Source organism: Melanostigma gelatinosum (genome assembly GCF_949748355.1).
Source record: "Melanostigma gelatinosum genome assembly, chromosome: 21".
NCBI classification, from domain to species: domain Eukaryota; kingdom Metazoa; phylum Chordata; class Actinopteri; order Perciformes; family Zoarcidae; genus Melanostigma; species Melanostigma gelatinosum.
In genome coordinates this window covers 8,132,741-8,159,479 of record NC_136654.1, presented here as the reverse complement: position 1 = coordinate 8,159,479, position 26,739 = coordinate 8,132,741, and the positions used below count along the sequence as shown (strand labels likewise).

The following is a 26,739-nucleotide window of genomic DNA, read 5'->3' as shown; positions in this document are numbered from 1 at the left end:
GTTGGGGCAGCTGTTGTTGTTGGGGCAGCAGTTGTTGTTGGGGCTGCAGTTGTTGTTGGGGCAGCAGTTGTTGTTGGGGCAGCAGTTGTTGTTGGGGCAGCAGTTGTTGTTGGGGCAGCAGTTGTTGTTGGGGCTGCAGTTGTTGTTGGGGCAGCAGTTGTTGTTGGGGCAGCTGTTGTTGTTGGGGCAGCAGTTGTTGTTGGGGCTGCAGTTGTTGTTGGGGCAGCTGTTGTTGTTGGGGCAGCTGTTGTTGTTGGGGCTGCAGTTGTTGTTGGGGCTGCAGTTGTTGTTGGGCCAGCTGTTGTTGTTGGGGCAGCAGTTGTTGTTGTTGGGGCTGCAGTTGTTGTTGGGGCAGCTGTTGTTGTTGGGGCTGCAGTTGTTGTTGGGGCAGCAGTTGTTGTTGGGGCAGCAGTTGTTGTTGGGGCAGCAGTTGTTGTTGGGGCTGCAGTTGTTGTTGGGGCTGTAGTTGTTGTTGGGGCTGCAGTTGTTGTTGGGGCAGCAGTTGTTGTTGGGGCAGCAGTTGTTGTTGGGGATGCAGTTGTTGTTGGGGCTGCAGTTGTTGTTGGGGCTGCAGTTGTTGTTGGGGAAGCAGTTGTTGTTGGGGCTGCAGTTGTTGTTGGGGCAGCAGTTGTTGTTGGGGCTGCAGTTGTTGTTGGGGAAGCAGTTGTTGTTGGGGCTGCAGTTGTTGTTGGGGCAGCAGTTGTTGTTGGGGCTGCAGTTGTTGTTGGGGCAGCAGTTGTTGTTGGGGCAGCAGTTGTTGTTGGGGCTGTAGTTGTTGTTGGGGCTGCAGTTGTTGTTGGGGCAGCAGTTGTTGTTGGGGCTGCAGTTGTTGTTGGGGCTGCAGTTGTTGTTGGGGCAGCAGTTGTTGTTGGGGCTGCAGTTGTTGTTGGGGAAGCAGTTGTTGTTGGGGCTGCAGTTGTTGTTGGGGCAGCAGTTGTTGTTGGGGCTGCAGTTGTTGTTGGGGCAGCTGTTGTTGTTGGGGCTGCAGTTGTTGTTGGGGCAGCAGTTGTTGGGGAAGCAGTTGTTGTTGTTGGGGCAGCAGTTGTTGTTGGGGCTGCAGTTGTTGTTGGGGCAGCAGTTGTTGTTGGGGCAGCTGTTGTTGTTGGGGCAGCAGATAAATAAAAATAAATGGGAAATAAACCTTTTTCCCAGCATCCATTATGGCATGTTATAGCAGGAACAGCACAGATGTCACAAAAAACAGAAAAACATGTCACAGAAAACATTAGAAAAGACAGAATTCGCTCAAAGGCTCACTGGCTTTGCTTTCTGGGACAGTCAAAATGACTTCTGTCAAAAAGTTCTAATTTAAAAAGCAATGTAACACCACCTGAAGATCTTGTTTTGTATACTATGAAATCACCGTTGGGCATAGTTGCAGGTGCAGCACAGTGATCTTTGTACCACATACCAAGTGCAACCAGAGGGTGGCGGTGAAACTCCACCTTTCAACCTTGTATTCATAACTTGTTAACTTGTAAATTAAGCAAAGCAAAGCAATGCCTTGGTGTGGTACCTCTGCAACCTCCACACTGGCATAGGATGTAAATTGTGTATTTTGTATATATATATATATATATATATATATATAACAGTCATGAACAGCAGTATTAGCTGCAATCCAGGGGAAATGGGTATAATCTTGAAGTAATAACGAGAGCAACTGTATGACTGACATGTTAATAGCATGAACAAATTACTAAGAGATTATCTAAACTCCAATTCACCGTACCTATAAAAACAAACACATGGATATAATTGGATACATATCAGTGTGCTCTGCTAACATCAAAAACAAAAGTAATTTAGTGAATTTACGTAAATACAACAAAAATCAAACTGTATTTAATTGATACATCAGCCTGGTATTTGTAACTTGTTGACTTGTAAGTTAAAGCAAAGCAAAGCAATGCCTTGGGTGTGGTACCTCTGCAAACTCCACACTGGCAGAGGATGTAAATTGTGTATTTTGTATCTATGTATGTCTCTATATATTAGTGGTGTCAAGGATCAAGGATCGATCCGTGATCCGTTCGGATCAGCCCTCACGGTTCGGATCACTCGTGAACCGCGGATCAATAGAGTATTTTTATTCTTTTCTTTTTTACAGTGTAATCATCATAGTGTGTAATACAGTTATACTGCTGCTATTCCTTTTCAAGTAACAAGTCCCCGAATATCAATGCAGAGTGTCAGTGAACAGATATAAAGCAGTAGTGTGTTCACGTGAACGGAGCAGCTTAGAAGCATTTAATGGTGACGTCATGGCGAGCGGAGGAACGTCAGAAGCCGCGGCGTCATTTAAGTCGTAAGTTTGGGAACATTTTGTCTTCCCTGTATAATGACGGATGAGGGTGGTGGACAAAGCGTTACGGTATGTCGGCGTTATTTAAAGAGAAAGACACGCGACAACGGCAAAACATCGGCATGTCCACACATATGAAGAGACACCATCCCATCTGTCAGCGACGGGGACACTCCGTTGTAGAAAACAAAGGATTTCTAAATCTGGTTAAAATGCTTGAGCCACGCTACGAAATCCACTCACGCACCCACTTCAGTGTGAAGCTGTTCCAGACCTCTATGAGAAGGAAAAGACTAGAGACCGCTTTCACCACGGCGGAGTGATTCTTAGTCCGGTTCTGTAGACACGCCCCCTCTGTGAGAGTCACACAGACACACACCTGGTTCAGGTGCTGACAGAAGTATCAGAGTGAAGCTAGAGAGGCCCAATAATATTCCAGTCTCCACAGAAAGGTCGACCCTCTCCCCAGACAATGGAGATATTCTCATCTTTTTGAAAATAATGTCACAGTAATGGTAAACATTATTGTGTATTTGAATGACCTGACAGGAAGTAAACACAGACCCAAGTTGTTGCTGAGCAGTTCAGTTCAGTGTAAACAGTGGAAGCTCACTGGCTGTTTCTTTCTTTCAACATTGATGAAAGGACGAGGATATCAACATACCTCATGTTGCACTTAAACGTAACAGAATTCTTGAATGTATTATTTTTATTTATTTATTTCATTTTGTTTCAAATTGGACATCTTCAATATTTTTGTTTTCATGTAAGACTATAGCCCGAAGTTCTTCAATTAATACATTGAAAGCAAAGTTATATTTGTCTCCTCCCCTTTTCTTTGTTGATCCGAAAAATGATCCGAACCGTGACTCCTGAACCGTGATCCGAACAGAAACGTGAGGTTTGTGATTACACCCCTAATATATATATATATATATATATATATATATATATATATATATATATACATATAACAATTACAAACAGCAGTATTAGCAGCAATCCAGGGGAAATGTGTATAATCTTGAAGTGATAACTAAAGCAACTGTATGACTGACATGTTAATAACATGAATAAATTACTAAGAGATTATCTAAACTTCAATTCACCTGTTGTCTGAGGAGTCACCGTACCTATGAAAACAAACACATAGATATAATTGGATAACAATCAGTCTGCTCTGCTAACATCAAGTCTGTTAGTGAATTTACTGAAATACAACAAAACTAAAAATGTATTTAATTGAAACGGACTTAATTTCATACTTACTTATCAATCCCAAAAGCAGCACAGGCAACATGATTAGATGTGCCATTCTCCAAAGCCCCAAATATAAACCTGCCGACCAAATGTATTTAATTCAATTCCAAAAAAACCAACAACTAGAAAGCACTCAGAGACTGCATACCCAAACCAAGGATGCATAGGCATGGACTTTAAATGTGTTATATGGTTTCATAATCGCAAAAGATGTTTGGAGATTTAAATTCCTATTGATCAAGATATACATTAAAATGCCCATTCTACACAAAATTGTCATACATGTGCAGACTTTTTTTAAATATTAATTGACTGCAACTGCAAAAGTTTCTGAAAGTTTCTGAAAAAATGGCACAAAAGTTAAAAAAAGACATATCTTACAAAGTTAAGAAATTCTGGAGTTTTAAATAAATAAATTAAAAAAAAAAAAAAATATATATATATATATATATATATAAATATATATATATAAATATATATATATATATATATATATATATATATATATATATATATATATATATATATATATATATATATATATATATATATATATATATATATGTGTGTGTGTGTGTAAAATGCTAACAATATCAACCAGGCAGTTTAAAATGAATAACTTATTTTAAAATCAAATCAATGAATTACCTGTTCGCATGTGCTTCTTTGGCTCCTATGCGTCACGTCTGTGAGGCTGCAGCACTGCAACAAGGCTTTGTACAGTAAAAGTTGGCACAGACCCATAAATGTGTTGTTTCAATGTTTGTATCAATCAAATGAAATTGCTTCGACATAACTAGTGAACCAAACCTCCCATTGTGCATTTATAATAACACAGATTATCAGAATTGGTTCAGCAAGGAAGTTGTTCGAAAATTATTTTAGTGTCGATGTACTTGCTTCAAAGTACTTTGAGTATTAATGAATGTTGTATCTCAAATGATATTGGTTACCCTCGTAAAAACAAATGCACGCAGACCTTTACTGGCTGGTGCATGATCATAGAAAATGAGGATGATTGATTTGTTCGAGGGGTCTGCAGTGAAGGTGTCATAGTAGCCTTCTTAATGGGTGAGAATAACAATTCTGCAATTATTTAAAGGATCTTCAATAAAAGACAATAAGCAAACAAACATTATATTATCTTTCGGTCACCATCCATTTAAGAGTATCAGTTCTTTTAAGTTATTTTGAAAAAGAGTGTAATGATTGTGAAGATATTATTATAACTTATCAGTAGATTTATATATCTTCTATATGTTTAGTCCAGCATTCAGTTCCCTTTTTTGTTTATTTCTAGTTTAGTTAAAAGTAACATAGTTTATTCATTAAAAAAGTAAAGGGTACCACCATCTAAATTAACTTAAGAATACCAATCTGTTATTTCCATGGTCTAGAGAAGTTCAATCATTTCAATCAGTCTTTATGAACATGACTCTCTCAAAGCCAGAAACCAGGGAAGTAAATCTCTAATTAGTATAAAGTCTGATGCTGCTCCATAGACAATGGATGGGAGGCTCAGGTCATAGGAATAACACGCAGGAATCTTTAAAATGTGTGTGGTTCCCCTTTTACAGTCACGCCATTAAGTACCTGCCAGTGAATCTGAATTGTTTAAGTAGGTGTGTAACTAACTGGAAAGTCAACTCATCAAAATAAACAATGTGTAATAGGTTGGGGTACTTAAAGGATTAAATTAAATTAAAAGGCACTTCAACAATGTGACGGTTTGAAATGTGCAAGATGAAGGAGTGTTGGCATGCAGCATAAGAACACTCAACCACAGAGTTTCAAGACAATAAAGGCTATCATGGGTTAATCGAGTCGCATGATTTGTTCTTTATCTTACAGCTACTTACACATTTGAAAAACAATGAATAGCTTTTATTTCATCCATGTCGCATTCTTTTTTGCAAAATGTAATCTCAAGAATGACAATCGATCCAGAGGATGACATTAGTGGTAAAAGTTGATGCTTGAACAGATCGTTTGCCCGATTCTCCATCTGGACTTCCTGTCCCCTGATCAATAAGCTATCCTAACCGTAGTCATTCATCACTCAGGACCTTCCATTGTAGTGTTTACCGTAAACAATGTTACAGTAAATGATGAAATGACAGATAAGGAAGCAGTCAGAGTTTTCATTAATTGTTTTACTGAATCATGTATGTGGGCTGTGTTCCAAGATTCAAAGCAGGGTGGTCTTAATTTTTTCACAAACCAAAAACTAAGTATCAAGTTTTCATGACACACTTACTGTGACGACCCTCCTCCTATCATACACGAGGTGCCGGGGTTGTGTCTAATCTGTTACAGGTGCTGAGTGGAGGACCGTCAGCAGGATGAGTCTCACCTGTGCTGGGGTGGCTCATCCTTAAATACCCTTTCCAGTTGGCAGGCGAGGGCGGGAAGGAAGACCTTTGTTGATGGGCTCACCTCAGTTGTTACTGTTATTTGGGAAAATGCTGTGAACATTGTGTTTGTGGCGAGACAAATAAACCCCTACTTTTGGCCGCCAGCTCTTTGTCTCCCTATTTTGTTCCAGTCTCTGAGCCGGGCTGTGAAATATGGGGGCTCGTCCACTTCTGATTGACCTGGTGTCTGCTGTAATTCAGATTAGTAGCAGCTGTAGCATTGTAGGCTGTGTGCCATGTGTTGAGCGGTTGCGCAATCTGCTTGTTGTGAGACATTTGAGTTTTGTGTGAGTGTCGCCGACCTGATATGCTGATGATTTTGTGTCAGAGTCTGGATGGTCCTTTTTACACGCTGAGTTAATTGCTGTTGTTCTGTCCCTGTTAGGCTGAAGAGCGGACTCCCTTTGGAGGTCGTTGGGGGGTTTCTGTAGTGTGGTGTGAAAGTGGTTAGAGCAGTTGTCTCGGGGGCACGTCCGAGGCTGCAGGTGGGTGGCCAGTTCACGGTTGCTTTGCCGAGCCTCCGTTTGTTAGTGCGTAAGTACCCACCATAAGTAGCACCTGAAGACTAGGGGGAGTTTAGTTCGTTCTGGTTAGGCAGTTAGAGGGATGGGATTACGGTAATGTTTGGCTGTGTATGGGCCGTTTGTTTTCTGGCTGCGGTGTAGTTTAAAGGTTTTCCTGTTGCACTTTTCATTTTGTGATTCGGGCAGAGAGGGGAAAAAGAAACCGCTATGGCTTCTGTGGAGGATTGTTTGAGAGCTCCATCAGAGGAGTTATTGGACCAGTGTTCACGAGAGCAATTGGTGAAGATTGCTGAGCATTTTAGGATGGATGTGGGGGATAAATGGTTGAAGGAGAACATTTTAAAGGAAAATCTGTTCGACGTGGGTGTTCTCCAGTCCAAGCTACACGCTGGGGGGGCAGTGGCGGACACGTTTGGTGCATCCATTTCTGGTGAACCTCGGGTGAGTAACGTCGCAGAGTTAACTTTTGCGCAGCGCAAAGAGTTACTCTTGTTGCAAGTCGAAATTAAGAGACTTGAACTGGAAGAGCGCCGGTTGAGTTTGACTGATGTTGGTGGCGTGAGGCAGGTTGCTGCTGGTTCTGCTGGGCCATCGCGTGCTTTTGATGTTACCGTGAATTTGAGGTTTGTTCTTCCTTTTTGTGAACAAGACCCGGATCCATTTTTCTCGCTTTTTGAGCGTGTAGCTGAGAGCAGAGATTGGTCGGATATTGACCGCACACTACTTTTACAATGCGTTCTCACCGGTACGGCGCAGCAAGCGTATTCTGCGCTCAGTGTGGCTGAAAGTAAGATCTATGTGTCTGTCAAGGCTGCTGTCCTAAGAGCCTATGAGTTGGTGCGCATGCTAGGGCTGTTGCATGCTAGGCCTGTTGCACTGGCTGCTCCTGTCTGACATGTCAGTCGTGTTACTTCTCTCTGTGTAATTCCTTCATGTGAGCAGGTGGTACCTGGAGTCGATTGTGGCCTGGAACAGTCAGCTTTCGCAGGTTTTGTGTCTACTGGACATGTCTCATTGCCGGGGAGTGATGTGAAGGTACCGGTAAAGATACTGAGGGATACGGGGGCTTTTAATTCCTTCATTGTGAGTTCAGTGCTGCCTTTTTTTCAGGGTACTAACACTGGGGAGTACATCCTAATGCGGGGACTGGCTTTGAATATACTGCCTGTGCCATTGCATAGGTTGGAGATCGACTGTGGTTTGGTTCAGGGCGAGGTAGCCATGGGTGTACGTCCTGCATTGCCAATCAGAGGGGTGGATATCATCCTGGGAAACGACCTGGCTGGTAACCGTGTGTGGGCTGACGGTCTGCCACCTCCTGTAGTAACATCTTTTCCCTCTGTTACGAAAATACCTGATGAGGGTGCACAGTGTTTCCCTGATGTTTTTACAGCTTGCACAGTTACACAGGCTCTGTGCCGTGGGGAGGCAGCATCTGAAGTTGAGCAGACTATCACAGACGACAGTGGGGCCTTCTCTGTGGATACACCAGACTCTCTTTTGTCGGATTCCCGCAGCGACTTGGTGGCAGAGCAACGGGCTGATCCTGCGCTTAGTGAGTTGTTCGACCACGTGATCTAGAGTGTTGATGGGAAGAGTGCTGCGAAAGGTTATCTGAGGTTAGATGGGTTGTTTGTGAGGAAATGGGTGCCAAATGGAGAGTACTTTCTGGGTAATCCTGTTTTTCAGGTTGTGGTCTCATCCAAATTCCGGGAAGAAGTGCTGAGGACGTCACACGATCAATCGAAAGACATATGACTACGTTCTGAGGTATTTTTTTTTTGGCCTCGTGTGAAGAGGGATGTGTCCCGATGTATAAAAACATGTCATACATGCCAAATGACAGGTAAACCAAACCAGACCATCAAGCCGGCTCCTCTGGCTCCAATTCCAATCATCACTCAACCATTTGAGCATCTTATTGTTGGAATGCTGTTAAGCATTCCAACAATTCTAGGTAGGGCCAACAGTTCTAGGTAGGGCCATCCTATCAATTTCAGCAAACATCCCAGTATGATTTAATGCTAGGGTTGTAAATGTAAGTATCAAACACTCATTAGTACATGGCAGTTAAATATTTAACATGTATTCCAACACGAAAACAATCAGTAAATAACACTTATCTCTCTCGCTCTCTCTCTCGCTCTCGCTCGCTCTCGCTCTCGCTCTCTCTCGCTCGCTCTCTCTCGCTCTCGCTCTCTCTCGCTCTCTAGATAGAGATCTCTCTCTCTCTCGCTAGAGATCTCTCGCTTTCTCTCTCTCTCTATATAGCTCTCGCTCTCGCTCTCGCTCTCGCTCTAGATAGATAGATAGATACATACACTCCTCCTATCATACACGAGGTGCCCCTAATTTTGGCCGCCAGCTCTTTGTCTCCCGATTTTGTTCCAGTCTCTGAGCCGGGCTGGGACACTTACAATGACTGAAAAACTCCATATATCCATCTCAATAACATCCCAAAATCCAAATGTTTCTCTATAACATAAAGCTGTTAGTGACATAATGAAAACACCATTACAATTTCGAAGAGATGAGATCTGAAGTAGTCGTACACAAACGCACACAAAATAGTCTTCTTGTGTTCAAATTTAAAAGAGGAACAATTCGTTCAGCAAGGAAGTTGTTCGAAAGTTATTTAGTGTCGATGTACTTGCTTCAAAGTACATTGAGTATTAATGAATGTTGTATCTCAAATGATATTGGTTACCCTCGTAAAAACAAATGCACGCAGACCTTTACTGGCTGGTGCATGATCATAGAAAATGAGGATGATTGATTTGTTCGAGGGGTCTGCAGTGAAGGTGTCATAGTAGCCTTCTTAATGGGTGAGAATAACAATTCTGCAATTATTTAAAGGATCTTCAATAAAAGACAATAAGCAAACAAACGTTCTATTATCTTTCGGTCACCATCCATTTAAGAGTATCAGTTCTTTTAAGTTCTTTTGAAAAAGAGTGTAATGATTGTGAAGATATTATTATAACTTATCAGTAGATTTATATATCTTCTATATGTTTAGTCCAGCATTCAGTTCCCTTTTTTGTTTATTTCTAGTTTAGTTAAAAGTAACCCTGTTTATTCATTAAAAAAGTAAAGGGTACCACCATCTAAATTAACTTAAGAATACCAATCTGTTATTTCCATGGTCTAGAGAAGTTCAATCATTTCAATCAGTCTTTATGAACATGACTCTCTCAAAGCCAGAAACCAGGGAAGTAAATCTCTAATCAGTATAAAGTCTGATGCTGCTCCATAGACAATGGATGGGAGGCTCAGGTCATAGGAATAACACGCAGGAATCTTTAAAATGTGTGTGGTTCCCCTTTTACAGTCACGCCATTAAGTACCTGCCAGTAAATCTGAATGGTTTAAGTAGGTGTGTAACTAACTGGAAAACCGACTCATAAAAAGAAACTATGTGAAAAATGTTGAGGGACTTCAGCAATGTGACAGTTTGAAATGTGCAAGATGAAGGAGTGTTGGCATGCAGCATAAAATCAACAAACACTCAACCACAGTGTTTCAAGACAATAAAGGCTATCATGGGTTAATCTACCGGAGTCGCACGATTTGTTCTTTATCTTCCAGCTACTTACACATTTGACAAACAATGAATTGCTTTTATTTCATCTATGTCGCATTATTTTTTGCAAAATCTAATCAAGAATGACAATCGATACTCGATATCGTTATTATAAGAAAGTAGAAGTTGATGCTTGAACGGATCGTTTGCCCGATTCTGCCTATGGACTTCATATCCTCTGATCAATAAGCTATCCTAACCGTAGTCATTCATCACTCAGGACCTTCCATTGTAGTGTTTACCGTAAACAATGTTACAGTAAATTATGAAATGACAGATAAGGAAGCAGTCAGAGGTTTCACTTCCAGAATCGACCACTGCAACAGCATTCTTCACAGCACGTCATCCAAAATCCTAAATAAACTCCAGTACATCCAAAACTGCTGCTCGCCTGCTCACCCACTCCCACTCCTGCTCCCGTGACCACATCACCCCTGTTCTCCAGAACCTCCACTGGCTCCCCGTCCCACAACGGATCGAATACAAAATCCTTCTCCTCACTCACAAAGCCCTCCACAATCAGGCCCCCTCCTACCTCACCGACCTGCTTCACCACCACACTCCATCCCGCCGGCTCCGCTCCTCTGATGCCAACCTCCTGTCCCTTCCACTCAGGACCAAGCACCGGACATGGGGTGACATAGCCTTCTCCATATCTGCCTCCTCTCTCTGGAACTCTCTCCCCAAACACATCCGAGACTGCACTGACCTTTCCATGTTCAAATCCCAAATCAAAACCCACCTTTTCAAAACTGCTTTTAATGTGTGACCATTATTGTGGTTTTTTTATGTTTTTAGTGTATAACTTTTATATTTGATGATTTTAATGTTAAGGTCCCCCCCAGCAGAGCACAGCATAGAAGAGGACACTGGCTAAGATCCCCTGGTAAGAAATATGAAGAAGCTTTCTGCTGACAAAGGATCTGGCTTTCTTTCCTCAAGAAGAAAAGTCTTGACTGAGCCTTTTTAAATACAGCATCAGTGTTCTTTTTCCAATTTAATTAACTGTCCAATTGCACGATAATGTCCTGCATGGGTGTGGTGCTGTAACATAAAAGAAAAAGAAACCAAAATAAACTACAAAGGTCTGTGGTGAGAGGAGATCTGCCAACACATGACTGGCGCACAATAGAATGGGCACACCACGCCTAGATGTGTCTAATGCCACTGATGACTCTCCAATTAATTAAAGTACCTGGTGATGCTGTTCTTTTCCTTCACCCATTTGGGACTGCACTGCTAGAACGATGTGTTATACAGTGCTAGCTCTTACTTCCTCCTCAACACTAACCATGACACGTTGTCTATTCAAAACAATGAAGATTATCAAATTGTGCTCAGGACAAAATACTGAAATGTACTGAAATAAGTTTCCAGACACTTGTTCTAAAAGGCAGTTTATCAACATATTTTTACATCAATATTGTGATTAAGCCACAAACTAACATCTGTTGTCATCTGTTGGTGTGACCTGTCCAATGATTTCCTGTTCGCTCTCAGGACTAGAACCCGCAGAACAGGGAACCCTTGTTGAATGTGGCGGACAATGTTTCACACTTTATATTCACCTTTTCTCTGTTGAAGTATTGCATTACTCAACGACACTAAGACGGAGGTCCTAGTTATTGCTCCAGAGGAGTTTGTCCCCATGATCAGGCAGATTATTAGTCCACTCTCCTCTGCTGCCCATTGCAACCTGCGCAATCTTGGGATTTTCTTTGATCGATCCATGTCGTTTGACCCTCATGTTAAGCAGCTGTCCAGGTCATGTTTCTTCCATCTAAGAAATATCAGTAAACTGAGATATGTAGTATCAACACCTGAATTAGAGATGATCATACACACATTCATCTCTTCTCGCATTGACTACTGTAACTCACTTTTCCCATCACTCAGTGTATCTGCTCTTAACCGTCTGCAGGTCATCCAAATCGCTGCCGCCAGATTACTCACCAGGACAAATCGACGGTCTAACAACACCCCCGTACTCCGATCTCTCCACTGGCTTCCTGTAGCATCTAGGATACACTTCAAAATTCTCACCATCACTTACAGAGCACTTCACGGTCAGGCTCCGGCTTATGTAGCTGATCTACTTCGCCCCTATTCACCCGCCCGCACTCTCAGGTCAAACGCTCTCGGTCTTCTGTCAGTCCCACGCACACGATTTAAGAGCCGTGGTGACCGAGCCTTTGAGGCAGTGGCCCGAGGCTCTGGAATGCTCTGCCTGCAACTCTACGCCTCGCAGATACTGTGAATACTTTTAAAAAACAGCTCAAAACCCACCTGTTTAGGCTGGCGTTTGAGTAAAAACCCATGTCCTAGACCTGCTCTTAAAATATGTTTTAACATTTTATCTTATTATTTATTTTTTTATTTTTTATTTTTCTCTGTGTATGTAATTTATTGACCCGAGGGTCACATTGTGTTTTTTATTCTTTTAAATATCTGTTCTGTTAAGCCCTTTGTGATGTTATGTCTGTGAAAAGCACACTATAAATACATTTCATTCATTCATACATTATGTGCTTTGTAATTGCTGCATGCTAAGTTAGGAGTGTTTGCTTTACAGATTAACAGATAAATAGAACCTCTAAATACAAAAAATGACTCACTACTTGCGTGTCAGAAATTGCTCAATACTACAGATGTACCAATCCCACTTTCCCCAAATCCAAAATTCACATCAACCAAAAGAGTGTTCTTTGCAGGATCTGAAGGCTACGGTGAGCCTGCTCCTCGTGCCCCAACAGCGAGATGTCCCTATCAGTGTTATGTCAAAAGGGTTTCTAGGTTTCAGGAGCTCTGTAGATTCACTACATATCCATGTGCTCTCAGGAGAAAATAGTGGATTTTATGCCTTCTCAAATTATTTATTAGAAACTTGGTCAAAAATACGCTCCATTTGAGGAGCCTTTTGTGAACACTTTCTGAGGCTGAGGTTGGCTGTGTATTTTTTTTTTATTCGCCGTGCTGCACTTTCAATGTTAATTCTGCACTAACAATGTTAATTCACAACCAAGTTCCTGGTTGTTACTGTAAATGCTTCACGTCTTCCTCCTTCTGGCATGACACCTTTTACCTGGTTGAACTAGTGAAGTGAGGTAAAGGTCGTTTCCATGTTAATGCGATAAGAAACATACACATAGAATAGAAATAGCTTTTCTACTGTGATTTCTAGTTGTAAATATTAAATCTAGCTCCTTTCGTCCTCTGGGTTTTGATACATTTCCAACTTACTGATTGAAGCATATTTTTGTTCTGAAAACATTAAACCAACTTCCTTCCCACTACCACATATTTGTATTGAATTCATTGTTTATATGTTTCATTTAGTTTTTAAAAAGTGTATATTTTTGCATAAATGAGCACAGAATAGACTACAGTGAGAACAAGAGAACAAGAGGAAACTACCTGGTATATAATAATAAGAATAAAGATTAAATACCATTAAAATAAAACGCATTAGAAGTTAAGTACAACAAATGGATGACATTAATTCAAGGCTGGTATATACCATTGCTGAAACAATATACTAAATAATAAGACAAGTTTCTTTGATATGTTGACATCTGTTGACTAAACTTGATCGAAATGATTATATTGAAGAAAACACTTTCTTTGTAGTTTGAGTGTCTTTGTTTCAGTTTCTGCTCTGTGCTACATGTTTATACATTAGGTTTATGATGTACTAAAAATGAAATGGTAATCATTAACTTTATTTGTTTGAGCATCTAGTGTGTAGGGTTTCGTGACAGCTCATGACACTCAGGAACACAGTAAGAGGGTTCATTTAAATGCTTGCTTGTTGCTCAATGATGCATGAATTTAGGTTTGTTTGGTAACAGCCGCTTTCTTAACTCCGTCCTGAATAGGACATTTGATAACGTTTTAATCTCCTTCCTTACCGTATCTCTGACCCTGGAAACTGAATCTGAGAGAAACAAAACCTGCAACATGACCTGAGCCACGAGCAAAGGCAGAGGCGGGACATCTTCCAGGTGCAAGATAGTCCAAGAATCTGAGAGCTCCAAAAATCTACAGCATGTGAATGAATTAAATTACCTCTACTGGACTCATATTTAATCTTCAACTTTAACACAAATGAGGAGTTTGAACAATTGAGGTTGCGAGGAAACTAGGCGCGTGTCGCCTTTCCTTTATTCAAGTAACAAATATGTAACTGGCAGGAAATCAAGTCGCTTCAGAGATCTAATCTGTGCCATCAATCACGTCCATGTACCTGCACACACCCTGCAAAGAATGTTTTCACAGAAATTTGAGTGACTGCTGGTGGCTTAATCTAGCAAAAGAATCTGGCAGCCTCAGTGAGCACCATTTCCTTTGACCCTTTGACTTTTGTGTGATATACAATTACTTTTTATGTCTTTTCATGACATACATCTTTATAACAATTTTTGAAATATATACTATGACTGTCACAGCTCTGCCACTTCTATCTAGTTTTTTCCACCTTTCACTCACCCAATCAGTTCATTCAGTGCACCTGCCAGTCACACTCACCTCATCAGCTCATTACTCTCACCTGCTCACTCTGCCTCCTTCACTATTTAAACGCCTGCCTCACACTGCCTCACTGCCAGATCGTTCTCTGCGTTCATGCAATACTTTCCCGCATACATCCATGGACTGATTCCCTGTTGCCGAGCCTGCCTGTTTCGGACAACCTCGCCTTGCCTCTGCCCTGGTAACTCGCTCAGCCTTCTGTGCTTGACCACGAGAATCCTGTCGCTGGTTTCCTGGGAATATTCTTCCTGTGGTGTGTGTTGAAGAAATTAAAGAATTCAAGTCAAACTATTCCTGGTATTGTCGTACTGCTCCTGGGTCCTTACTACACCTGTAACAATGACATTTTAATGATCATGCCATATAGTGGGAATTCTGTAAAGCTCATTAATTGCAGCAGACAACAAACCAACATTCACCCCATCCTGGTCCATGTTAATCTGGTGTTATCCTGTCTGCTGCTGTGTCAGTAAAAAATATGTGTTTAGATGGTCTTTGCAAAGTTAAGAGGAAACCGCTGCTGTGTGTTGAAACGGTTTTCTTTAAGGCAAAAAACTGTGAATAAAGGTTTCTGCAAAGAGCAGATAAAACGCTTTCCTGTCATGTTTAAGGAAGTGTCCAAGGCAAGATGATGACGTGCCTTTTCTTTGTCTCCATTGTGTGTCCTTGCCAGCTCAGCTGAAAGGAACAGGAAGCTGTTTTGAGCATAAATGACCATGCTTTATGACTGGTTGTTCAGAGCATTTTTCACAGATAACCGATGTTTCTGTTAGACTGTTCTCTCTGTCTACGGACAAATAAATTATCATGGCAACTTTGTTCATTTGTCAGACTCTGTCTTATTTGATATTGACTAAAAAACCTCCACTTTCTTCTCCCGACTAGTCTTAGGAATTTTCCACAACACTGCTTTGTGATAAACTATCCTCCCTTCCCCCTCCAAAACCAAGAGAAAATTGTTTAATGTGGTCGTAACAGTAGTAAATTATGGGAATTGTGTTTTTTTTTTTTTTTTACTGCAACACTCTTGCTTCATTGATACACTGATTTGCCGACTAGCATTTTCATTCTTGGATGAAATTAGTTTGAACAATTTATCACCCTCGCTTTCTATATTTCTGGTATTATTAAAGTATTAGTGCAGATTTCTATTCCCTTTCGGATCATAACATAACCCGGTCATTGTTGATTCAATTGTTAAGTGATGCTGGCAGCTTGCAGCAACCACACAACCTTCTAAGGACAACAGAAAATGAGATCCACACTCCATGCATTGAGAAACTTTATATTTTCAACCTTCATTATACATGATTGGTTACTTCTTATATGATAGATGATTAGAACCCCAACAAAGAAACTAAGGATACACTCGATAAACTTCTTATATAGTGAAAACAACAAAAGGCAAGTGATTTCAGCTTCAGCATGCTGCACATTTACGGTTATAAAGCAGGATTACTTCAATTTTCAGCAGACCACAAAAACAGAACACAAGGAAAAGGCCTCTCTAATAGAAACACAATCTAAAAGTAAATGTATGTTGAGAATATGTTGAGTATGATTTTAGAATATGGATCATCTTTCAACGCCCTACACCAGAGTTTTGACTGTCAGCAAACTGACTAGCAGGGTCACCAGTGAGGCCAACTGGCCTGAGGCACTGTTCGGATTCACCATTCTGGCTGTAAGAGAAGATTTAAAGTTTAGAGTACATAAAATGTATGCATCAAGATTAGTGTTATCAAAAGAGCAAAAGTCATGAGGAGGTAAGAGGGTTTTACCTTTCCGATTGAGCGGCATGGTAAGTGGTCCTATTGAGATGCCCGTCATGGCATGCTGGGATACGTCCCTTGCAACTCGGTTGTGGTGGCCTGGGTAGCATAGCTGCAGGAAAACAACATTGGAGGTTTCTGTTAATGCACCTTTTGATAATCTATCCAAACTCATTATGAACGCACACAAACACAGTAGCACTTACAGCAGTGCAGTTGTTGTGTCTCAGAAGACACAGGTGGACCTGGCAGTGCAGGTAGATGGATGAAAAGTTGTTAAAGGTGAACATCTCGAAGGAGAATCGGGCCACCGTGGAGATGCCGTTCGCAACCAGCTCTACTGTACCATCTGCTGGGTTAGGACACCTGGAGGGAGATAGAGGTTACAATGTTACCAGCTGGACTATAAAATAAACAGGGTTAAGTTGTGAAAGTGAGGAAGGGTGGAGCGAGTGAAGAGAGGCCCTTCAAGAGTAAATCATTTTCTGGGTAATCAAGAACCAGTGATCAGAATGCTAAACTACATGAAGTTGCAATAGCTTGTTTACTCTTCATGTATGAGATCCCAGCGGACAGGGTAGCTGGCGTCGTTGACTGGCGTGGCCCAGCAAGAGTCCATAATGGTGGAGATCTGCCTTGCATCGACTCCTTCTGTCCGAATCTCCACATATAGCCTCTGGTTAACTTCCATTTCTATGTTCCTGCCACTGGCCAGGGGATAGCGGAAGCCAGCGTCCTGGTAGGGGATCATTCTCGTAAGATACTGTCCATGGCCTGATGTAAGCTTCTTTCTCACAATGCTGCAAAAAAACAACAAAGAAGTTGATTGCACTTGAGAAGGACCAATTCACTGGCTTGTTCTTGGGAACAACGTCTTGTTGACAATCTTTGACACATTCACAATTACAGAACAGGGACAGTTTTTTTTCTTTTCTTTTAACTTTTCTTCGTATTGTTGGTTTAAATGGCAAGTTTATTGATTGCATTGGGTGCAGAATGTGGGTAGTGGATTTATGACAACAAAGGTTTAATTATAACTAACTATTTTCAGTCTTTGTCATCATCAAGCATCACTGTCGCAGAAGATAAGTACTTAAAAAAGGTTTGAGGTGCAGATGTAGCACTGTTAAATATGGTAGTTATTGAAAACATAAATATTGAAACATACGTCATGACGTATCACTATGGACATATGTTCACTATAAAAAGGATTGTGGAAATTGTATTTCGTCAGCATAAAACATGTAAAGTAGATGGTGTTGTTATTGTTACCTCTCTACAGGGTTGATGCCCACATCCATAGACAGGGCCTGGGTCAGATGGTATTCACAGAAGAAACGCAACTGAATGTTCCTCTGGCGGCTGATTAGCCATGCATGAGGGTCCACGTCACCCTGGATGGTGTTCTCATAGATAAAATGGGTTCCATTGCTCTTAAAATTCAAATGAAAAAATGGTAAACTTCAGTACGTTGCTTGTACTTGTAATATGTCTGATGGAGCACATCAATGTCTAAAATGGACTGTACCCTGAGAGCTGTCCCACACAGCTGGTCGTCATTGTTAAAGTGGAACACCAGTCGTCCGTCCTGGAGAGTCCCTTTGCAGGAGTCATCTCGCAGGTGGAGGGCGCTGGAGTGGAAGCCAGCTTCAAATAGCTGGCAGCGTGACAAAGATATGGTGCCTGAACTACTGGAACAACTGATGGACGAGTCTATGTATGAGAGAGAGAGAGAGAGATTTTAAAAACAATTCTGCAGTGTTTGTAGCTAACCTCATAGTTAAATCTGCACTCATCAATATTTTCCTGTATTAAATAACTACCGTATATGTAATTTGAAAGGTGTTGCTCATAGTGACAAACCCACAGAGTTGTGACTCACAGATATTGTAACAATCCTCATGGTTTATATTGACCATTTAAATAATTTTAACGCTGTTTCCATGAAATCATGTTTCGTCTCTCATTTTGGCATTGTGCACGGTTCACATTACTGCAGTACCCATGAGCCTTGGCTGAGATTTGTTCAGGGGTGCCATTCAGATTGGCTGAATTCATTTAAAATTGACGCAGAATTTAAAAGTGAATTGGTTTAAGTTGCAGGTTGCACTTTTTTTCAAGACCGTAATCTTTAGCTTCCACATGCCGTCAGTTGTGCACAAACAGAGTTCTAAGCTCTGGGATGGGATATTATGGCAAAAGAACGATGATAAACCGACACCTGAGTGGATATTATTGTTCCGTGGTCTTACGTTGGTGTATATTTCACAAACAATGCCGTTGTACTATGAAGCAATATCTACTACTAATCTTACAGTTGGCCTCACCGTATCTCTCATTGTTGGGCCGATGGTAGTCCTCATCACAGAAGCAGCCGTACACACCGTGCTTCTTACCACACCACTCATACTCTGTGCAGTTCAGCTGTTCACAGGGGTCTGACTCAGCTATGGAAATAGTGGGGAAAGGATGAGTGATGAAACAGAAAAAACAAGTAACAAAATACCTTTTTCCAGAAGTAGGACAAATGGTAAAGTTATGTTATCTCTCATTCATTATTTTGGCTGTCCATAAGACCAGTGCAAACTCACCACACAGGAAAGCAGAGCGCCACGTCATTTGGGTTTTATGTTATTCTACATATATGAGACTGATTCTTGCGAGTTTGTTCTCGTCATTGTCTTAATTACATTGATTTTGACGATATGCATTGCCCATTAATGAAAGCATTCCGACACGCTGGCTAATAGTGAGGTTATTAGGAGGTTGTTCAACTGTAGTAGGACAGCACTGATGGCCCAAGTATAAAATACATGGCCCGCCACTGATATATATATATATATATAACAATCATAAACAGCGGTATTAGCTGCAATCCAGGGGAAATTGGTATAATCTTGAAGTAATAACTACAGCAACTGTATGACTGACATTTTAAGAACATGAACAAATTACGAAGAGATTATCGAAACTTCAATTCACCTGTCGTCTGAGGAGTCACCGTACCTATGAAAACAAACACATAGATATAATTGGATAACAATCAGTCTGCTCTGCTAACATCAAAAACAAAAGTCAGTTAGTGATTTACCCTCTTCAGTTGTTGTTGAGGCAACAATTGTTGATGTTGATATCGCAGTTGTTGTTGGAGGAGCAGTTGTTGTTGGGGCTGCAGTTGTTGTTGGGGCTGTAGTTGTTGGGGCAGCAGTTGTTGTTGGGGCAGCAGTTGTTGATGTTAGAGCAGCAGTTGTTGTTTGGGAAGCTGTTGTTGGGGTAGCAGTTGTTGGGGCTGCAGTTGTTGTTGGGGCTGCAGTTGTTGTTGGGGCAGCTGTTGTTGTTGGGGCAGCAGTTGTTGTTGGGGCAGCAGTTGTTGTTGGGGCTGTAGTTGTTGTTGGGGCTGCAGTTGTTGTTGGGGCAGCTGTTGTTGTTGGGGCTGCAGTTGTTGTTGGGGCAACAGTTGTTGTTGGGGCTGCAGTTGTTGTTGGGGCAGCAGTTGTTGTTGGGGCAACAGTTGTTGTTGGGGCTGCAGTTGTTGTTGGGGCAGCTGTTGTTGTTGGGGCTACAGTTGTTGTTGGGGCAGCAGTTGTTGTTGGGGCTGCAGTTGTTGTTGGGGCTGCAGTTGTTGTTGGGGCAGCAGTTGTTGTTGGGGCTGCAGTTGTTGTTGGGGCAGCAGTTGTTGTTGGGGCAGCAGTTGTTGTTGGGGCTGCAGTTGTTGTTGGGGCAGCAGTTGTTGGGGCAGCTGTTGTTGTTGGGGCAGCAGTTGTTGTTGGGGCTGCAGTTGTTGTTGGGGCAGCAGTTGTTGTTGGGGCAGCAGTTGTTGTTGGGGCAGCAGTTGTTGTTGGGGCAGCAGTTGTTGTTGGGGCTGCAGTTGTTGTTGGGGCAGCTGTTGTTGTTGGGGCAGCAGTTGTTGTTGGGGCAGCTGTTGTTGTTGGGGCAGCTGTTGTTGTTGGGGCAGCAGTTGTTGTTGGGGCAGCAGTTGTTGTTGGGGCAGCAGTTGTTGTTGGGGCTGCAGTTGTTGTTGGGGCAGCTGTTGTTGTTGGGGCAGCAGTTGTTGTTGGGGCAGCTGTTGTTGTTGGGGCAGCTGTTGTTGTTGGGGCAGCTGTTGTTGTTGGGGCAGCAGTTGTTGTTGGGGCAGCAGTTGTTGTTGGGGCTGCAGTTGTTGTTGGGGCAGCAGTTGTTGTTGGGGCTGCAGTTGTTGTTGGGGCTGTAGTTGTTGTTGGGGCAGATGTTGTTGTTGGGGCTGCAGTTGTTGTTGGGGCTGTAGTTGTTGTTGGGGCTGCAGTTGTTGTTGGGGCAGCTGTTGTTGTTGGGTCTGCAGTTGTTGTTGGGGCAGCAGTTGTTGTTGGGGCAGCAGTTGTTGTTGGGGCTGCAGTTGTTGTTGGGGCTGCAGTTGTTGTTGGGGCAGCTATTGTTGTTGGGGCAGCAGTTGTTGTTGGGGCTGCAGTTGTTGTTGGGGCAGCAGTTGTTGTTGGGGCAGCAGTTGTTGTTGTGGCTGCAGTTGTTGTTGGGGCAGCAGTTGTTGTTGGGGCAGCAGTTGTTGTTGGGGCTACAGTTGTTGTTGGGGCAGCAGTTGTTGTTGGGGCAGCAGTTGTTGTTGGGGCAGCAGTTGTTGTTGGGGCTGCAGTTGTTGTTGGGGCTGTAGTTGTTGTTGGGGCAGATGTTGTTGTTGGGGCTGCAGTTGTTGTTGGGGCTGTAGTTGTTGTTGGGGCTGCAGTTGTTGTTGGGGCAGCTGTTGTTGTTGGGGCTGCAGTTGTTGTTGGGGCTGCAGTTGTTGTTGGGGCAGCTGTTGTTGTTGGGGCAGCAGTTGTTGTTGGGGCTGCAGTTGTTGTTGGGGCTGCAGTTGTTGGTGGGGCAGCAGTTGTTGTTGGGGCAGCAGTTGTTGTTGGGGCTGCAGTTGTTGTTGGGGCAGCAGTTGTTGTTGGGGCAGCAGTTGTTGTTGGGGCTGCAGTTGTTGTTGGGGCAGCAGTTGTTGTTGGGGCTGCAGTTGTTGTTGGGGCTGTAGTTGTTGTTGGGGCAGCAGTTGTTGTTGGGGCTGCTGTTGTTGTTGGGGAAGCAGTTGTTGTTGGGGCTGCAGTTGTTGTTGGGGCAGCAGTTGTTGTTGGGGCTGCAGTTGTTGTTGGGGCAGCTGTTGTTGTTGGGGCTGCAGTTGTTGTTGGGGCAGCTGTTGTTGTTGGGGCAGCTGTTGTTGTTGGGGCTGCAGTTGTTGTTGGGGCAGCTGTTGTTGTTGGGGCAGCAGTTGTTGTTGGGGCTGCAGTTGTTGTTGGGGCAGCAGTTGTTGTTGGGGCAGCAGTTGTTGTTGGGGCTGCAGTTGTTGTTGGGGCAGCAGTTGTTGTTGGGGCTGCAGTTGTTGTTGGGGCTGTAGTTGTTGTTGGGGCAGCAGTTGTTGTTGGGGCTGCTGTTGTTGTTGGGGAAGCAGTTGTTGTTGGGGCTGCAGTTGTTGTTGGGGCAGCTGTTGTTGTTGGGGCAGCAGTTGTTGTTGGGGCAGCTGTTGTTGTTGGGGCTGCAGTTGTTGTTGGGGCAGCAGTTGTTGTTGGGGCAGCTGTTGTTGTTGGGGCAGCAGTTGTTGTTGGGGCTGCAGTTGTTGTTGGGGCAGCAGTTGTTGTTGGGGCTGCAGTTGTTGTTGGGGCAGCAGTTGTTGTTGGGGCAGCTGTTGTTGTTGGGGCTGCAGTTGTTGTTGGGGCAGCTGTTGTTGTTGGGGCTGCAGTTGTTGTTGGGGCTACAGTTGTTGTTGGGGCAGCAGTTGTTGTTGGGGCAGCAGTTGTTGTTGGGGCAGCAGTTGTTGTTGGGGCTGCAGTTGTTGTTGGGGCTGTAGTTGTTGTTGGGGCAGATGTTGTTGTTGGGGCTGCAGTTGTTGTTGGGGCTGTAGTTGTTGTTGGGGCTGCAGTTGTTGTTGGGGCAGCTGTTGTTGTTGGGGCTGCAGTTGTTGTTGGGGCTGCAGTTGTTGTTGGGGCAGCTGTTGTTGTTGGGGCAGCAGTTGTTGTTGGGGCTGCAGTTGTTGTTGGGGCTGCAGTTGTTGGTGGGGCAGCAGTTGTTGTTGGGGCTGCAGTTGTTGTTGGGGCAGCAGTTGTTGTTGGGGCTGCAGTTGTTGTTGGGGCAGCAGTTGTTGTTGGGGCAGCAGTTGTTGTTGGGGCAGCAGTTGTTGTTGGGGCTGCAGTTGTTGTTGGGGCAGCAGTTGTTGTTGGGGCTGCAGTTGTTGTTGGGGCTGTAGTTGTTGTTGGGGCAGCAGTTGTTGTTGGGGCTGCTGTTGTTGTTGGGGAAGCAGTTGTTGTTGGGGCTGCAGTTGTTGTTGGGGCAGCAGTTGTTGTTGGGGCTGCAGTTGTTGTTGGGGCTGCAGTTGTTGTTGGGGCTGCAGTTGTTGGTGGGGCAGCAGTTGTTGTTGGGGCTGCAGTTGTTGTTGGGGCAGCAGTTGTTGTTGGGGCTGCAGTTGTTGTTGGGGCAGCAGTTGTTGTTGGGGCTGCAGTCGTTGTTGGGGCAGCAGTCGTTGTTGGGGCAGCTGTTGTTGTTGGGGCAGCAGTTGTTGTTGGGGCAGCTGTTGTTGTTGGGGCAGCAGTTGTTGTTGGGGCAGCTGTTGTTGTTGGGGCAGCAGTTGTTGTTGGGGCTGCAGTTGTTGTTGGGGCAGCAGTTGTTGTTGGGGCTGCAGTTGTTGTTGGGGCAGCAGTTGTTGTTGGGGCAGCTGTTGTTGTTGGGGCTGCAGTTGTTGTTGGGGCAGCTGTTGTTGTTGGGGCTGCAGTTGTTGTTGGGGCTACAGTTGTTGTTGGGGCAGCAGTTGTTGTTGGGGCAGCAGTTGTTGTTGGGGCTGCAGTTGTTGTTGGGGCTGTAGTTGTTGTTGGGGCAGATGTTGTTGTTGGGGCTGCAGTTGTTGTTGGGGCTGTAGTTGTTGTTGGGGCTGCAGTTGTTGTTGGGGCAGCTGTTGTTGTTGGGGCTGCAGTTGTTGTTGGGGCTGCAGTTGTTGTTGGGGCAGCTGTTGTTGTTGGGGCAGCAGTTGTTGTTGGGGCTGCAGTTGTTAGTGGGGCAGCAGTTGTTGTTGGGGCTGCAGTTGTTGTTGGGGCAGCAGTTGTTGTTGGGGCTGCAGTTGTTGTTGGGGCAGCAGTTGTTGTTGGGGCAGCAGTTGTTGTTGGGGCAGCAGTTGTTGTTGGGGCTGCAGTTGTTGTTGGGGCAGCAGTTGTTGTTGGGGCTGCAGTTGTTGTTGGGGCTGTAGTTGTTGTTGGGGCAGCAGTTGTTGTTGGGGAAGATGTTGTTGTTGGGGCTGCAGTTGTTGTTGGGGCTGTAGTTGTTGTTGGGGCTGCAGTTGTTGTTGGGGCAGCAGTTGTTGTTGGGGCAGCAGTTGTTGTTGGGGCAGCTGTTGTTGTTGGGGCAGCAGTTGTTGTTGGGGCAGCAGTTGTTGTTGGGGCAGCAGTTGTTGTTGGGGCTGCAGTTGTTGTTGGGGCAGCAGTTGTTGTTGGAGCTGCAGTTGTTGTTGGGGCAGCAGTTGTTGTTGGGGCAGCAGTTGTTGTTGGGGCAGCAGTTGTTGTTGGGGCAGCAGTTGTTGTTGGGGCAGCAGTTGTTGTTGGGGCTGCAGTTGTTGTTGGGGCTGTAGTTGTTGTTGGGGCAGCAGTTGTTGTTGGGGCTGCTGTTGTTGTTGGGGAAGCAGTTGTTGTTGGGGCTGCAGTTGTTGTTGGGGCAGCAGTTGTTGTTGGGGCTGCAGTTGTTGTTGGGGCAGCTGTTGTTGTTGGGGCTGCAGTTGTTGTTGGGGCAGCAGTTGTTGTTGGGGCAGCAGTTGTTGTTGGGGCAGCAGTTGTTGTTGGGGCTGCAGTCGTTGTTGGGGCAGCAGTCGTTGTTGGGGCAGCTGTTGTTGTTGGGGCAGCAGTTGTTGTTGGGGCAGCTGTTGTTGTTGGGGCTGCAGTTGTTGTTGGGGCAGCTGTTGTTGTTGGGGCTGCAGTTGTTGTTGGGGCTGCAGTTGTTGTTGGGGCAGCAGTTGTTGTTGGGGCTGCAGTTGTTGTTGGGGCAGCAGTTGTTGTTGGGGCAGCTGTTGTTGTTGGGGCTGCAGTTGTTGTTGGGGCAGCTGTTGTTGTTGGGGCTGCAGTTGTTGGGGCTACAGTTGTTGTTGGGGCAGCAGTTGTTGTTGGGGCAGCAGTTGTTGTTGGGGCAGCAGTTGTTGTTGGGGCTTGTTGTGAAAAAATGTGCTGTAGCTGTTTTTCACACTTAGAGCAGGTTTAAGAATGAAACAGAAGCTCTCAGAGGCGTATAGTTTAAATCAAAAGCAATAGGTTTATTTATCGAACAAAGTTATTCAGCCAACACAATTAAACATGCATGGGCTCTAATGATTTCCCTCTCAGAGGTCCACCATAAGACACGCTTAAACACATCAGCATCATCCTTAATATATGGGGTCCGCCCCTTGCTACACATTGGCCAAAGTCAAAGATGCAGGCGTGGCACGTTTGTACGTTATGACACCTGGGTGGAGGCCGTGAATGTCCATTCACCTTTGGCCCCTCCCAATAGGCGTTGGTTTCCGTCAGTGTGAGTGAGAGTTTGAGGCGAGAGGACCTGGGAAAGAGTGTGTGGAGAAAGCCGGGCTCAGCTGGGCGTTGGCCCTCGCTTGAATCTCACTGTCTATTGTGTCTTCCTTATCTTCTCTAAAGATGGCTGCCTGTTCTTTTGTGACGCAGTTAAATAAGTAACCTCTCACCTGCTTCTCTCTGGCCTTGCTGTGTTGTGAGCACTGTATAAGTGGTTAATAGTGCTGCATAAGATAATGGTTATTAAAACTACAAATATACTAGTGATTAATTAAACTGTATATATAAGCTAGTTGCTGATTAAGCTGTATATAAGCTAGCTGTTGATTAAACTGTATATAAGCTAGTTGCTACTTAAAGCTGCATATAAACTAGCTGCTGATTAAGCTGTATATGAGCTAATTGCTGATTAAAACTGTATGTATGCTAATTTTATCAACAAATCCCTCTCTTGACGTCTGAAGGACGTCACTGTCTTTACCTTCCTGCCCTGTTCACACGCTGGTGTCTTCCTCTGCCTCTCCTGACCCTACCAGGCTGTTCTGCTCTTCCCATACTGGGTAAGCTCCATAAGGAGGGGGTGGTAATGGTTCCTTGGAGAGGGCAGTGGTGATGAGACGGCCAACCAAAGAACGAATACAGGGTATTATACAACATCCACATGAGACCAATATTGCAATGAACACACCCACTGACACTGCTATTGACAAGATCAGGTGCTTCCATTTTCCAAACATGTTTTCCATCCAATCTCCAAATGGATTGTTCACACCTGATGCTTCCTGCATTTCGTTAGACAGTGCCCTCAGACTATTCAGTGCTTTTGTGACTGAACCGTCCGGCGCAGTATTGTTGGGAATGACAGTACAACACAGGTCTCCAAACATTGAGCAAACACCTCCTTTTTCAGCAAGCAACATGTCCAAAGCCATTCTGTTTTGTACAGTAATCAAAGAAGTAGGGGCCAGCTGCTCAGCCAGACCCTCTATTGCATCCCTAGTATGATTAGCCAAACGAAGAACATTGTAATGCACATAATTGATACGATCAACATTTTTATTCACAGTTATCCATGGAATAATACTTGCGATACTCTCAAAACCTGCTGCAATTTGGTCTACCAATTTGTATTCATTAGGCACTCCTCTGGGCACTCCGATAGCATCTATGTAAGTTGGACCTCTGTCCAGGCTGAACTCAGCTTCAGCTGCTCTTTTAGCTAAGATATGTCTGCGTCTGCGTTGGGTCAGGCTTTGTACTTTGTTTTGGTCCTGTATTATTTTGTCTCCCACTAAGGTAAGTGGCATTGCCAGCCTCACCATAGCACAGACTCCTATTGTAGATGGTGGTATGTTAGTGAATAAGCGCAGACCCCCACAGTAGTAGAATAGCCCTCCCCTAGCCCAAGAACCTATCTCTGAGCCTGGTCGTGTCATGTTGCACCAGTCTTCTGGCACACTACCTAGGTGGATTTGAGCTCTATCGTTGGTGAAATGGTAACAGACATATCTGGATCCTAGTCCTTTGTAAGCTTTGAAATAACCTACTGCAGTTTGGTTGTCAATCGGTGGGAATATGGATGCCAGAGTAGTGCAATGTGGTGGAGTAGCCATTTTAGTCATTTTTGTCATGCACGCGTATCCTGTTGGGTCAGATTCAGGATATAGTGGTGCTGGTTCGGTGAACATAGCTGGTCTAGCTGCAGCACAAGCTACACAGCCACTCATTTTGTTTTTTATAGCATTATCAACAATCCAATTTAACCATACATTGTCGCTTCCTTGTCCTGTAGCTAATTGGATCACCTGTTGGGGAGTCCATTTAGAAAAGTCTTCTGATAAGACAGTAGG

The 26,739-nt window shown here is 43.9% G+C and overlaps 2 protein-coding genes and 1 long non-coding RNA gene across 3 annotated transcripts in view; all 3 read right to left on the bottom strand.

Moving 5' to 3' along the window:
- Positions 1 to 26,739, bottom strand: part of LOC306795516 (alpha-tectorin-like) — a gene marked incomplete at its 5' end in the record, with an annotated part of 173,979 nt that overhangs the window by 19,122 nt on the left and 128,118 nt on the right. The window lies entirely within an intron of this gene.
- On the bottom strand, positions 16,120 to 17,703 carry LOC306795070 (pancreatic secretory granule membrane major glycoprotein GP2-like). The gene is made up of 5 exons (XM_079293410.1): positions 17,658 to 17,703; positions 16,934 to 17,185; positions 16,592 to 16,751; positions 16,395 to 16,497; positions 16,120 to 16,295 (listed from the first exon to the last, which is right to left on the bottom strand). The coding sequence occupies exons 1-5, from the start codon at positions 17,684 to 17,686 to the stop codon at positions 16,204 to 16,206; spliced, it is 636 nt and encodes a 211-aa protein (XP_079149536.1). The 5' UTR covers positions 17,687 to 17,703; the 3' UTR covers positions 16,120 to 16,203.
- On the bottom strand, positions 17,746 to 18,764 carry LOC306795071. Its single transcript, XR_013772962.1, has 3 exons — positions 18,713 to 18,764; positions 17,914 to 18,098; positions 17,746 to 17,818 (listed from the first exon to the last, which is right to left on the bottom strand). It is a non-coding gene; the product is annotated as an uncharacterized lncRNA (long non-coding RNA).

Bases quoted from the DNA above. Each gene is read 5' to 3' on its own strand.
- LOC306795070 (XM_079293410.1), bottom strand. From the start codon at position 17,686: ATGGATGTGGGCATCAACCCTGTAGAGAG. The intron at 17,186-17,657 runs GTAACAATAACA...GTTTTTTTGCAG, and splicing joins GGCATCAACCCTGTAGAGAG to CATTGTGAGAAAGAAGCTTA. The intron at 16,296-16,394 runs GTAAAACCCTCT...CTTCTCTTACAG, and splicing joins CATGCCGCTCAATCGGAAAG to CCAGAATGGTGAATCCGAAC.